We start from the raw sequence: 15,988 nt of genomic DNA on the forward strand, positions 1-15,988 counted from the left end.
CACCTCTCTTCATGGCAGTCCTGTTATTTCAGAAATGGTATGTTCAGAATACTTTCCTACATAATCATAGAATCATAGAATCATTCAGGTTAGAAAACACCCTTGGGATCATCGAGTCCAACCATCAGCCCTACTCTACAGAGTTCTCCCCTACACCATATCCCCCAACATCTCATCTAAATGACCCTTAAACACATCCAGGGATGGTGACTACCACCTCCCTGGGCAGCCTATTCCACTGTCTGACCAATCTTTCTGTGAAAATTTTTTTCCTAATGTCCAGTCCAAACCTCCCCTGTTGCAGTTTAAAGCCATTCCCTCTTGTTCCATCGCTAATTACCTGTGAGAAGAGACCAGCACCAACCTCTCTACAATGTCCGTTCAGGTAGGTGTAGAGAGTGATGAGGTCTCCCCTCAGCCTTCTCTTCCTCAAATGGAACAGTCCCAGCTCCTTCAATCGCTCCTCACAGGATTTATTCTCCAGGCCCTTCACCAGCTTCGTTGCCCTCCTCTGCACTCGCTCCAGCACCTCGATATCTCTCTGGTGTTGAGGTGCCCAAAACTGGACACAATACTCCAGGTGTGGCCTCAGCAGTGCAGAGTACAGGGGGACTATCACCTCCCTACTTCTGCTGGTCACACTATTTCTAATACAAGCCAGGATGCCTGCCTATGAGTCTTCCTGCTTCAAGAGCCAATATGAACAGCTGAACTGAAATACTATCACCTTTTCCTGCACTACCATATTACATAACTTAGATGTCCAGGCAACTATGGACTGCTCTTTCTGAATATTGGCAACAGGTAAACATTAGCATACTGGATCACCTTTCTCAATTTTCTCTGCTACAATTCATTAACTTAGGTTGTAACTTTTAGTTTTTAAATTGTCCCCCTCTTTCTCAACAGCACATGCATTTTTTTCAAGTTAATGGGTAAAGCTTTCTTTCCTATACTTTTCTACATTTCTTTTCTATAGTACCATTGCTAAGGTAACAATGCCCATTATCAGGCTATGACATCAATTTCAAACTCAATCACAGCACACTTTGAAATCTAAGCTGATGAAGCAGACAAATGTTAGAAAGGAAGATGCAGCCCCTGGGCCAGGTACTAGTGGAAAATGAAACAGGGTGCTAGAATGATAAATTGGGGAATTTACAATTTTACTTTAATAAAGGAACAGAGAAGTCTTCTGCAATAATCCACCTGGAGGAAACAGGGCAAGATATCTATTACTGTGATAATGCAAATTTTTATTTATTCACTTATTATAACTCCAGGACTCCAACACTAATGCTGTTTAAATGCAACTCTCCCATTTTTTTCCCCGAGATTAATGCAGTGCTTTGAAATAGTACTTTCCCACAATAATTTTATATTACATTTGATGTCACATCTGCTAAATAGTGTAAAATCTTCTCCACAAACAAACCTGAATCAATTTAACTAAAGTTAAATTAATATTCTGTTTAGTTATGCAAGTTTAAATAAATACACCTATAGCACTGTAAGCAAATTCTTTACTGACTTAGTAGTGACTATGAAAAAAATACATAAACGTAAGTGTATCTATAAAGAAGCCTGCAAAAGTTTTCTTCTGTTCTTTTAAAGAATGTAAATCAAATTATTTTAATGGTCACTTAAATATGACCTAATTTATCTTGTCCTACTGGAAGCACAAAAGAATGCTTTTAGAAATGGAGCTGGCCCTACGACTCATCATCATTTAAAAAGGTTTCTGTCTTCAGTCTTTGGACTGTGAAGTACAGAAACAATGTCAATTTTTTTGTTTTGTTTGGACTATATGAATATAGTCCTCACCTTACAACTACTTTATGGATAATTAAATAAAAAACATCAGGCCGGTCAGCAAGCAACTGGAAAAATACTGAGAAGAAACAGTACACGCACCCAGCTAAGTGGTAAGGGTTTTAAATAAAATTGCTTAAGGGCTGTGAATTTACTCAAGAGAGACTAAATAGAATAAGCTTTACTACTTGTATTTATTTTTTTAAAAGTTTTGTGTATTCAGCAAATGCAAAATGTATGAAAACCATCATGAAAATTAAACATATGAAATTGTTGGCAGTACTATGCCAGATATACTCACAGGCCAGTATCAGCTGGAATAGTAAGCCAACAAGCTGTTCTGAAATTTACTGGATCTCTTAAAGGTAAGTATGAGTCTACATTTAAAAAGATTTCGAACAAAAGCTATTCTATCAATCAATTTTTAGTAAGATACTCTTCATACCTGTTCTTCCTTTTTAGCTAATAGCTATACTTTGCCTGTGTGAAGAGACATTCCTGTCATCTACATACATATATACACATGGACTTCATTGTGTGTGTTTTTCAATGTTTGTAAACAAAACCCAAACTGAGTCATTCTTCCGTTTAGGTTTTTTAGGTTATGCTTACCTTGGTTACCACTGTATTTACAACATTTGAGTATAAAGACATGTTTAACTGCACAAATATAGAAAGTGTTTACAATTTCAGACTGTAATTTAACATTTATCTTAGCACTATATAGGATGGGAATATGCATACTGAATGAGAACTATTATTTTTAACCAAATCACCAGTATTTTTAAATAAGAACATTTCTGACAGCATTTGTATTCATGTTTTTAATCCAATATGCTGAAAAGATAACATACAATTGCACTCTAAACTGAAAGTGATTTTTGAAGTTCAACCCAGTGTTGCACAGTGTTTCAATTATTATTTGTTTAAAAGGACAGAAAAAAAGGTAACATATATTAAAAGCACATCCATCACTCAAATTCAACAAAAACATTAGATGTCAAATAGCAAGGTGGGAACAAGGATGGACACCAGAATACTATTTTCTATGCATTTATAGATAGCATAAACTCAAGTTCAAGGTCTTGCATAACTTGACAGTGCCTTAACACATTGTACAACACTCACAGGGGCCAAGTGAGAGCTACAGAAGAGGCCCTTTATTCCTGTACATTTTGGCAAATTACACTGCTACAATCAAGCTTGGTGGGACCCCCTCTAATTGCCTGAAGTGCCAAGCAATCACTCTGGTTGCTCAACCCTATAACCAGATCCAAACAGTAACAGCAATGATGACACCCTGGAGCAACTCAACTTTTAACCCTGTAGAAAGAGGAAAGCTTTTGTTATGTGAAATGATGTTGTTCATTTTAATTTCAAACACTGTCATTACCTAAAAGAAGAATACTCGCTTCATGCCACCATGCTCAAGAGCTGTCACTTGCTGTAACTACATACTGAAGTACTAAGTTTTTAGTGCAAGCTCACTGTCAGATCAACTAATATTATCTGATTTTATGCTCAGAAAGAATGCTGGCTGAAGTAATGGCAGTAACTATATATATCACTAGCTCAATTTCAACTAAATTCTAAAAAACAAAATTAAAAAATATTTTTTTTCAGTTTTCCAATCAATTTGGATTCTGGTAGGATCTTCAGAATTGCAAAGATCATGCTAAAAATATTACTTATTGTGAAAACATACCAACAAACTTAAAAAAATCAAACACAATATAGTGCCACTGCTGCTTCTTTACTGCTTAAATAAATTCACTGATATTTTAAATGTCTGCGTTTTGTAAGATGCTAAATTATTTTTATAACCACATTTTTAGTTCTAAACCTAGAAAGTTATTTGCAAATGTCTGACTGCATTAGTTGTGCAGTCACTGAAGAAAAGTATTTCCCAGAATTCATCATTTGATTAAAGTTGTAAAAATCAGTTCAGCTTTTGGGAGTTTCTTCCACTCACACATCAGAATTTATATAATGACCAATACACATTAATATCGTCAAAATTAATTTTTAGAAAATCTATCCATTGTACTATCCCTTGCATATCTACTGTAATACTAGTATTCTTCCTCTTTATGTCACAATCCTGATGCACCTGTGTTCTTTATATCCCTTAAGATAGATATCACCTCTTTCCTTCCGAAAACATGGGTGTGTGGGGCAACACAAAAATGTTCTACATGTACAAAATCCACCTGAAAGTAGGGGAATTAATTTGAGAAGAAAGATGCAAGTTCATACTAAGAAAAAAAAGCAAAAAAAAAGCATGTAATGTTACCCATGCTAACCATGATTACCATTTTCCCTTGAAAGACTTCAAAAGTTCAAGTGCTTACACAATGGGAAAGGATGTATTGAAATTAAACTGAAACCAAGCATATACTGGAAAGAAAATACTGGATGAATACACACAGCCCAAGTTATGGAAGCTCAGAATTTAGCACCTATTCCACAAATATTTATACAGGCAAGGAATATTACTGCTGAATCAATGCCTCTTCTCCCTACTAGTCCACCAAACAATGCATTTGTTGAAAAACATTGAAAAATAATATTTTCATGAGCAGAAACTAAAATCTTTAGAAATTCAGCCTGAAAATAGGCATTGCCAGTGTCAATGGGAGACTACTAGGCAGCAAAAAGATAGCAGCTAGTGATCTGCCAGTGTGCCCCTAAGAGTTAATTCTCCAGATGAAGAGCCTTTGTAAGACTATACACAGCTCCTTTCACTCTCAAACTAGACTAACTAGCTATTATGTACAGTAAGACTGCTCATAAGTTAAATAAAGCAAACACGAAGACTCGTAGAAAAAAAGAGAAAGCTAGTATGACTAGTCAAAGAACAAAACAAGGTGTCACCATGTTCTGTCCATTTTTGTCACACCTGTTGTGCAGAATGGGATGAATATAAAGCTAAAACAGGCTTTCACAAATAGCAAGGGTATATGAGTATCTGCTGTGCAAATGCCTACACAGCCAAACAGTTGGAAGAGGACCTGACCTTCAACATGTCAGATCCTATGCTACTACTGTATTTTCAAAGCTGTCTCTTATTAAAAAGGTATAATGTGAAATTTCTACAGCTAGCTGATTCATCATTGTGCACAACAAAGTTAACTTGCAGTGAATTTTAAAAATCTGTATTATTTCAAGATACAAAACATAATTCAGTTACACTGAAAACAAAATATACAGTATTACTGAATCAAAATATTTTGGAAGGTTGTAATGAATATAATTGGACTTTGAGCACCGACTGCCCAGGATGCCACAGTGCTATGTAAGATCTGTATCCCACAATTCTCACTGAACTTTCTTCCATTAGATCAGCTATCTGCAGACAGTGTTTTCTGATGATGACTGCAGTTGTGCAATTTCCATGACATATGCAACCCACTCATAGTGAGACCACAGCTTATTCAAGGAGACATGGTTTGGCTAAAAAATCCAGCTGACAGAAGAGGATGGAGCTTTAGTTTAGTTTTAATACTGAAAAGATTTTTTTTACTAAAATATATTTTCTGGAAAAAATATTTTCTGACTCTCTACAGATCATTATATACATGAAAATCTGTGTTAAATAAACTCTATTGTGTAAATTACAACTTTTTTGTAGTATATTTCAATCACAAGGTTTGTTAGTGCTACCAGCAATAAACAGCCCTGGGAGTCAGATTCACTGCAATGTCTCCACTACTGAAAACTGATACAAACAAGAACTGCACAGAAATTTCTTTAATTTATGCTTTCAATTAATTGATTCCCTGCCTTAGTTTCCTTCTCAAAAGCAGGAAACTCATTACACAAACTCCTCATTTGCTACTGCACCTTGAGCTGTTTTTCAGAATACTTCTAGTTACTTCTACATTTCCGTTTACTGTCTGGTGTAATTTGTGTTCCTGCTTAAAGCTCCCCTGAAGCTGGACCACAACAAAATTCAGTGAAGTATCAATGACAACAAGACAAAGCCTCTACTGTATGCGAGACAGAGCATGTATCAAAACAAGCTTTAAAAAAATGGAAATTTAGAGAAGAAAACCAAGCTCTGTTAAGTCAGCAGAGCGCACAGTACCATACAAATAACATAAGAGCCATGAGTACAAAGTATAAAAAAAACTCCTTAACTTTGCCCACATCAGCTAGAATGTTGAAAAAGAAGTCAGACGAAATGAAATTGACTCATTAGAGTTGGCTGGAAGACGTATGGAAACAATGTTGGGACAAGGGCAGATTCAACACAGGCACTTTATGAGGTACACTACTTGCATGGCAATGAGCAAAGGAAGAGCATCCTAGAAGGTTCTCATGAGTTGGTGACACACTGGCTAATTAAAGAGGGAAAATTTATGTTCAACTGCTGCTAGTAGCAAGCAAAAACCAGAAGTTTCTTTCACTACCATCTGTATCCAGGTAAACAGGATTCTTCTCCAAAAAGCTGTAAGCCAGGCATGCACAGGCAGAACTAGAGAAAAAACACGAAAAAACCAAACACCTGAACTGATGGATACAGCAAAAAATGGTAATGTGTCCGCAGTCTCATAGCAGCATAGTACTGACATCACAGGATGATCATGACGCTTTGCAACTGCTTCATAAACTATAAGGAACTATGGGATCATAACGGCAACTTAAATTATTCAAATTCTGTGGACCTTTATATAATAACCTAACAACCCTGGTTTCCTAAAAAAAACACCAAAACCCACCACCCAAAACCTACCACTTTTTAATGTGACAAAGTTATCCTAGTGCCACCTTGTACAGAATTTTTGAAGTTAGATTACCACAAATTTCAGTCCCAATTGACCTAAGTACAAATTTTCATAAAAAATGCTTCCCTGAAATTATTTGCTGAAGTACTGTTAAGGAACATAAAAACTAATGCACTGGGGACCATGCTACTTTTCAGGTGGACAGAGCATTGCGGTGGATCAGCTAGATCTTCTCATTAACACTTTCTCTTGAGCTCCCAAAGAAGACTGAAAGGTTTTTAAACAAAATGATAAACTATAAACCAGGATAATTAGCTAACATTTTAATTAAAATATTAACCATTCAAATGAAAGAAAAAAGTTACTTGAAGAGGCACTTCAATTGCTATTTTTGAGTCTCTGTACGACTGTCCCACTGCCTCCTGTACCCTTGCAGGGCAGATGTGAACTGCAGAGTGCTACCTGGTTCAAGAAAGGGCTTTCCATCACTGACTAGGCAGAGGGCTCCACCTCCTATTCTGCCACAGGCTCTTCTTCTTCTTCAGCCATGGGCTCCCAGGCTGCTGCTGTCACCTTCCCTTGTTCAGCCCACTCCAGTACACCCCCCCACCTCTGAAGGCCCCTCTCCCTCTCCTTCACAATGCTTGGGCGGTCTAGAAGGGAGAGAAATTCCTCCTTGTCCTCCTCCTCCCTTCTTAAGGGAGCATAACCCAGCTGGGAGAAAAATAGGAACAGAACCAAGAGCAAATGCTGTCCTTCACACTGAGACAGATCAAACGCCCATTCACACCAACATCCCACCTCCAACAGCAGGAACCTAGTGAAGACATATGAACAAAACAAAACCTACTGTTCTGTTCTCTTGTATGTCCTCTCCCCATCTGCCAGCTGGCCTTGACTTGCAGACTTCCTGAAACCATGTCTCCAGCGGTACTACCTCCTGATCAATTCTTCTGGCATCAAAATGTTCCCATGGCAAACACTTAATGATAAGAAACTAACCATATTTTGTTTGTTTTCCACTTGTTATCTGATAATGTTATTTGATGTCCCTTAGATCTGGTATTGAGGGAAATTAATCATTCCCTATTAACTTTCCTCAAGTTATTTATGATTTTTTAGAGCTCAGCAACATTCTTCTGATCCTGTCCCTCTCTCTCTTTCTGCTTTCTCCACCTGAAAAGCCCTATTCTATTCAATCATGCCACTTAAGGAAGCTTGTCGTATCACCTACTTTTTTTTGCACCTACACTAATTCTACCAGATACTTCCTAAGGAGGTTCATCATGCTATTCAACTTCTGGATGCAGCATGTGTCTATCCTGACATAATTATAGCTTTTTTTTTTCCCTATGTATGCCCACTAAGTCCCAATACAAGAATGACTTTTTGGATCTAAACTAAGCACTAATCTGACCACTTATAAAATCCCCTGACATTTTCCGATATTTACAGTATTTCTAAGACGTCTTCCTATGTTGTTGCCATGCTAATTTCAAATCCCTCATTATGTATATAAAGTTATGGCTGTTTTCCATCATGATTGTTTTACGCTTCAGAACACTGAATTTTATTTGCCACATACTCAATTCAGTCACTCAATACCACAAGATTCTTCTGCAACTCTTCACACTCCATGTTCATTTTTACCACACTGAAAATCATCAGTCAAACTTTTTCAACTCATTCTTTTTTTTCAGATAACTTTATGAGTACGTTGAAAAATCACAGGTCATGTCAGAAATCTCACTAGGGCACTACGGGTAAAATGAAAAAAACAAACCCTGACTATTTATTCTGCTCTTTATTTTCTACCTTTAAGTTGGACAGTAATCAAAGAACCTTCCTAAATTAACTTGGGTTCTTCCGAAGTCTTTGATGAGGGACATTATTAAACTTATTTCAGAAATCCTAGCAGACTCATCAATGCCAATATTGCTTACCTCCTACTCAATAATTCCTTCAAAGAACTCGTATTTGTGAGCTACACTTCTCCCTAAAAAAGAAATGTTAACTCTTTACTGTGTTTTCTCTCAAATGTCCGTTACAAACTCAAGCTTGCAGATCTGTAGATCAGCAGTTATTCTTGAACTTTTTTCTTTAAAAGTGGCATCACACTTGCCACCTTCCATAACTTGCATGCTGAGGCCATTTTAAACACCGAGTACAGATCTTGACCTTTGTCTGACAATTGCAAGTGGTTGTTCTAAACAGAAGGACTTAAACATGTAAAGGATCTTGCAGGGAAATTACATACATACACACTAATTTGGTAAGCAATGCAGCTGTCTGGTGGAAAAAAAAGTTACTGAACTTTCTTCAGTTTGAATTCTGTAGTTTGACAATGTATCATTATATTTAATGGACAACAAGTAACGTAAGATACGTAAGGAAGCAAGTGGAAACATGCTGAAAAAGGATCTCAGGAGTTAGGGGGTACCTAACTAAGAAGATCTCTCTTGAGCAGTGAGGTTGACATAGTGTGGATTATACAGAAGAGAAGCTTTGACTAAGAAGCCATACTTAGTGAACTGCTGCAAGGAGGGAACCTACCACAGAGGAACTTCAGGGTCCATGAACAAACAAGAAATTACTGCCTGAAAAACTGAAGATTTTTGACAGAAGGTAATAATTTGCATGACTACAATTTTAAGTATCCAGATCTCACAATCACTCCAGTAAATGATTTCTCCTCCTCCTTAGGCTATAGTCTGCTTTTTTTTTTAAAACCAAAAGGGTAATACCTCAATCTTCTCAACTGCTGAAGGAGAGAGGGTGGAACAGGTTATACCTTACAGCTGACAGTTCAGCAATTTCATACCCAAGTTGCTTTCGAACACTTGGGTGAATATAATTGATTTCTAACATTTCACTGTATCTGTTTCATCCCTTTGTTCTGTAAGTCTTATTGCTGACACTTAAATTCGAGACAGGGCCACGAAGATGTTATCTTCAGAGTAAGGAAATATCCCTAAGCTCCATATGAGCAATTACTGTGGAGCTATCACAACAGTGGTTTTGGTCCATGAAGCAACTATAATCCACTATGTTATATCTGACTTGACCTCTTCGCAGAAATAACAACATACCAAATAACTAAGATCACTTGGAAATCAGATTTCCAGTGACTGTTCTCAAAATGATGCTAATACTCTAATGTTTAACAGGATGCACAATATGCCTAATATTCAAGATACTCAATTCAAGATTCAATACAAACTTCTCCAATTATACCAGTTTGCTCACTACGTGTAGCCTATTCACTAATTGTAACTCCAGATCAAATATATCTATTTTAACATAAACATTTCTCTTCTGTGTAACAAATGCTTTGGTTTCATAGTTTAACACAATTTTTCAATTATTTTTTTATTTCTGTATGCCTTGGTGAAAGATTTCACTGTGTGTGATGCCAGCTAAAAATCTTTTCTCCAAAGATAAAAGGAAAAAGTGAAAAGGCAAGATAAAGCTAAAAACACTCTCCCTTTGGAAAGAGATGGGAAGTCCCTTTACCTGAGACTGTAAGTATCCCCAGCAAAAAGTGCTATTTCTAGTACCTTAGAAGAAAAACTGTTATTAGCTTTCTGAAGGTGGGATTGCAAACGTGAGTATCCATTAACGAACCTTATATACAAGACACACATTACATATGTATAAAGCACATGACACAATAGTTAAAACTGTATGCATCAGAGGTCTCTGTGAACATGTTAGGCTTTAAATTCTAATCTGCAAGCACACAGCTTACCATGAAACAGTGAACTAAAAGTTCTTGTGTCAGTTACAAAAATACCTGCTAGTACCTTTTGTGCTCTACAATGAGGATCATTAAACACTGATAATCAGAGACAGCTGATCAGAATAAAGTGGATTTTCAAGGTTAAATATCAAGAAATGGTAGCTAAGAAGATTGTATGTCCATAAAATGGAGTTTGCTGAGTTAAAGAAAATGTGATCACCTAACTTACCTAATCAATGAGATGTCTGATAAAAGTAGTCACACATTCCAAAAGACAGAATCCCTCAGCAGCCATTTCAAAGCAAATCTTAAAATTTAGGCAAGGGGGATAAAGGGTACCAATATTATATGAAATCTTATGTCACTACAAGTGTAAACTTCTAAAAAAAAAGGATGTGATTCAGCCACTAGTATACCTGATATAAAGAATCGGCACTCTTTTTTTTTTTTTAAACTCTTATGGCTTATAGATCACAAAATGTTACTTCCATACAAGGTTGACAAAGAGTTCATGTCCAAAAAATGTAAGAGAGTGTCAAAACACTGCAATCCAGTTAGTTCCTGGAACATTCTGAAAGCCAATCTTCTGTTTTTATAAACAAATATATGCTAACAAAATCCAAGCTGGAAGCAGTACATTTTTTAGATTCCCTCTTCTCAATGAAACAAACAAGCTACTGTAACTGTTAAGTTGCTAACTTGCTAGTCAGTCTGCTATTCCTGCTAAGGATTTGTATAATAGTCATAAAAAGATATTATAGTAAGTTATAATTACAGATAAAATAAAATGCAACTTAATCATATTTAATTATACAATCACAGTGATAAGTAATAAGTTACACTCAGTAATAAGATACAAGCTTTCTCATATTCCCACCAATCCATCATGACAGAAACAACACGAAAAACAGGCGCCATGGCATCTTCTTCTTTAGCACACTTTTTACCTTTAATTCTGCTAATGAGTATTAATTAATCAACCTCACAAAGTATGCACAAAACTGCAATAAATATTATATGTACTTAAAATTTCTTTTGCAGCCACATTATCTTAGCTTAACATTGTACAAACACTTTCAGAATCAAAATCCTCAAAATAACTTAGCACTTCCTTTTTTATTTAGTCAAAATCCATTCCAATCCAACATAATAGCATTCCGAGGATTATTATCCTGCTGTCTAAATAGCAGAGGAAACCCACAAACACCATCCACATCAAAAATAAACCACTCTTTAGACCTGCACTGGACATGATAATAACTAGCTCTCTAAAACTTTGTATTTTAAGCCTGAATTCCTTAAACAAACAAAACAGCAACCAAAAAACCTACAGGAAATTATTAAAACTAAAAGTTTTATATGAGGACAATGATCTGCCAAAAAACCACATGCCACAAAACAAAAAACTGTAAAAATCTCCATGCATAAGCAGCTCATGATTTTCTGAGAACAAGAGTTTAACCACATGAATACATCTTTATACATCTCTACATGTATATTTAGCTCATTAAAATGTTTCTCAAAAAAATCCAAGAAATCTGAATCAGTTCTAGTGACAGACTTCCTATTTTATTATTGATACATGTAGACACAATACAGAGGACATTAAATAAACTGGAAAATGATATGTAGAATATAATTTTAAGTGTACTATATGAAAGAGAGAACATTTTGCCCACAGAGCACCACATATAATAAAGATGGCTTTCTTACCCAAGGTAACATGCATTACTCAATTTACTGTAAAATCCAAGTGCTCAACGAGTGTGGAAATCAAGCATGATGTTATTCTTCTGCTGCTTCTTGAGTACTTGAAGTTAAGTTACATATACCTATTTCCCCCAGATTTTATATATGCCATCCTTGACAGAAACATACTTGTCTTTTACAGGAACCAGGCAGGAGAGTGACAAAACGTCTCTTACATTTACATGCACAAAGTAGTATAGCTCATGTTGGACTGCTTTTTGTCTCTTCATGAATTTTACAGTTTTTGAATTAAAACAAAACTATGCTGTTTCTTTTCTAATTTTGTCCATAGTCTGTGTTTTATGCAGTTACTGTTACCATCTACATCTAGAAACCGTTCTTCTTCATTTATGGGCCAACATCATCATTTCACCGACAATCAAACAGCATATTTGTTGATGCAGAGAGAACATTTTATCGTACCAAACAGCTGTATTTCATCTGACAGTAAGCCAACAGTTACAGCTGAATTTTTGAAGTTAGTCATAACACTCTGAGGGATTTCTTTTGTTTGAATAGTTAATCCCTAGGACAACACAAATTAAAAAACAAAGTGGACACTGTTTTACTAATCATTTTGGACCCGCATTATCACATTTATCTTTACACATCATGTTGTTTTCTCATCAGCAAATAGACACTTTTCACTTTTAAACATGAAATTTAGCTTTAAACATGAAGCATTCAGACATCATTCTTATATAGGTCACTAGCAGTTTATAATAAATACATATGCAAGATGAGCTCATGTTAAGCTTTTAATTCCAGTACGATTACCTTATATTTCTGAAATGGAGTGATTATAAAGACGAGGCTCTTACACAACATTTTAACACTACTACTCGAAAAATCAGTTTCTTTAAAGATTGTCTTTAAAATGCCCTTCCTAACTATTGTCATTCACAACCAATTAAAGAATATAAGGCAAAAGAGGAGACACAAGCAAACACATTAACAGTCCAGAGAAACACTGCGAGATGTTTCTGCACTAGCCCACAGATCAAAATTCACCGTGCAAGAACAGTGGTATCTGCCACAGAACCACAGCTTACTTTCCCCACTACTGCTCCCCTTGTCCCACTAATATTTGGGATTTTATTTGGTAGGAGGGGCTGCTAGGGCTCTGTGACAATTACATTCTCACAAAGGATCATTTTTTCCAAAACATTTGGAGTTTTAACTGCTTATATGGTAGCCAAAGAGCTTTCAATCTCCACTGCTCTGGTTCTTCTCATTACCTTTTCTTGTAATTATCCCTAATTATGGCACTGGAACCAGACAAAGCATGCAGTTTCTTTCAGTGGAACAAAGTCATGGTATACTTTCTCCAAAAGGCTGCAAAACTAAAATTATCTCCAGACTAAAGAGAATCCTGCAACGATCCCCATCAAAATTCACCCACAGACTCCAAGATCGTTCCCATATCATCCTTCAGGTTCAAGTCATGTCAAAGCTAGGTTTCGACCCTTTTCAAACACATCTGAAACAAACAAGGGAAAGAAACAGCTTCTTTGTTCAGCTGCAGGAGCAAGCACTCCTGAGGAACACAGTTGATTAGGATTTCTTTGTAGAATATGGATTTAAAAAAAAAAAAATCTGAACAATCTCCTCCCCACCCATCCCCCAAAATGAAAATAAACATATTGAGTTTGATATTTGAGTTGGAGGGTTTTTAGGATAAATTCCTTAGATCTAGAATGGCATTTCAGAAGAGAAGGAGTCTGACATCTACTCTGAATATGCTTATAAGCACTCCTCTGTGGAGGGTGATAGAGCCACTTTCCATTTGGTGGTCTGCCAGGTAGTAAGGACAGAGAGCTGTTCCACATCCCAGACTAAGCCGTAGAGACCAGCTTATACAGCTGGTCTGTCTCTAGGTCAGTGGAAATTTAAAATTTAATTATCTACTTAAAAAAACCAAAGAACTATATGGGGATAAAGAAAGGTAAAAAAAGACATTTTCACTATGAGGAAGATCATCTGTTCTTCCCTCCCTTATTTTAGGCTGCAGTGACAGGGAGGGAATGGGAGTTACTGACAAATTTTTTATAACATTATCTTAAGAAAACCAGTATGAATGACAGAACTAGTTTTCAGATACTTAACTGAGCAAACAATTTTTTTTCCACAGCTGCTAATGCCAACCACTGTTTCAAGTAGCTAGTGTAAAGGACTACAATTTCATCTCAATTTAGACAGCAGAGCCATCTTCATTTTACACTGCAATGCAAGGATTAAATGTATCTGAAAAAATTGTGTCTTTCAAGTGTTGTAACTAGTGACAGTGCTTCAGAACACAAGAAAACTTTTCTTCTTACAGTGAATATACAGGTCACAACCCACATGCTGAAGGAAAAGAAAGTTCAGTTCAAAGTATTTTGAATTGCTATATTCATCAGATTACCGTATTTAAAAAAATAAAGATTAGTTATAAAGGAACAGTAAGTCAGTGGTATGAAAACTAGAAAGCAAGGAGATGGGCATACAAATGTTATTGAGTATTTAGAATATGTCTACCCTATACAGGAGTATATGCAGAAATACCAACAATTTCTGAGCCATATTAACTGAGGTACCAAAAGCAGCCTGGTTTTGCTGGCTGTTCACAAAAGCAGCATGATTTGTCAGTTTAGGAAGAGCACTACATTCATGCAGCTATAATGCTTGTGAAATTCTGCCTTGTTCAGTGTCATGGATCACATGGAGGCAGCTGTGTACGTATCTTCCTACTGAACAAAATCCACCTAAATTCCAGCTGAGCCTAGTGTTTTCTCTTGGATAGGTGGCCCTGAAGGCCTACATCTAGCCAATAAACACCAGATGGGATAGATCTCGGTGAAATTATTAAGTATGAATTTAGGCTTTGGGAGAGGCTGGAGAACTTGCGGTCTCATTTTAAAGTTAACTTTTCCTTCTGGGATGTTCAATATTCTAATTGTAGCAAACCCCAGAATTTTTACACTTACCTTAAAACACTGAAAACCTCCAGTCTTTCCCATGTTTTCAAGAGCTGAACAATACTTGCTTTTGTCAAACCATGTCAGCAGATGGGACTTCCTGCTGGAAGTGCTAAAATGGTAGTACTTATCAGGACACACCAGAAAAGAAGCTATGAGAACTGGAAACTGTTTCTAAAAAACTGTTTTGAAATATTTCAATTTTCAACTTTAAAAAACAAAATAAAAAATAAAAATAAAAAATTATTTATGAAGTGGATTTGATAGTTTTCCCTAACACATCCTGGAAAAGGACTTCTATAGTAATATAAAGGCACACAAAATCTGTTGAGCAACTACCAGTCCTTGACACAAAAAGCAGTAACAGAAACACGGATGCACACAGGCACCTAGCTTGCAGTACCTTCATATTAGATGCCTCAGTTTCCAGTTTTGTTAGGTGATTTGAGTTATCCTCTAGCTCTTGCCGAAGGTTGGAGTTCTCCATCTTTAATGCCTCAACTTGTTTTAACAACTGATCATATGAAGCTGCGGCCATCCTGGGCTACCCTCAGCCCTAAAAAAAGTAAGAAAAATAGTAAATTTAAACATTTTAGGAAAAAAACCCCAGATTTAACTATAAAACTCTCTTTCTTTTCCATTTACCACTCAACTTTCTAAACATTTAATTTAAATCCATTAATCTGAACTATTAATTCCTAGAACTAATGCCAGTTCAAAGACTTTTTTCAGTGGGTTTCCATTTGATACACGTGATTAAGCACATGAAAGAAGTTCATTAACAATTACATTAGTTATTAGGGAAAGCCAGAATACCTGAAAAAAAATCATAGTATCATACAAAAGCATCCTTACTATTCACATTTCAATTCTAACACTGAGAAACTCCGTAGATAGACCATATTTAATAATTTTTTGATAGACCACAAGTCAACCATATCTAAAAGATGCTGCCTACTTATTTTATGAAATGAAAGATAATAACAGATATTCAAAATTCCTAG

The 15,988-nt window shown here is 36.1% G+C and overlaps 1 protein-coding gene across 5 annotated transcripts in view; it reads right to left on the bottom strand.

The window, feature by feature from the left end:
• The window catches only part of APC (APC regulator of WNT signaling pathway), a 99,896-nt gene that overhangs the window by 47,755 nt on the left and 36,153 nt on the right, over positions 1–15,988 (bottom strand). For 4 of the 5 annotated variants that reach the window (XM_074856750.1, XM_074856747.1, XM_074856749.1 and 1 more), the window contains exon 2: positions 15,388–15,540. In XM_074856750.1, coding sequence (XP_074712851.1) covers positions 15,388–15,522 — 135 coding nt within the window. In that variant the 5' untranslated portion in view covers positions 15,523–15,540. Of the gene's footprint in view, positions 1–14,993; positions 15,097–15,387; positions 15,541–15,988 lie in introns of those variants that run through there. The other variant, XM_074856751.1, reaches the window with a different exon arrangement.

This window comes from Strix uralensis, chromosome Z (assembly GCF_047716275.1).
Source record: "Strix uralensis isolate ZFMK-TIS-50842 chromosome Z, bStrUra1, whole genome shotgun sequence".
NCBI classification, from domain to species: Eukaryota; Metazoa; Chordata; class Aves; order Strigiformes; family Strigidae; genus Strix; species Strix uralensis.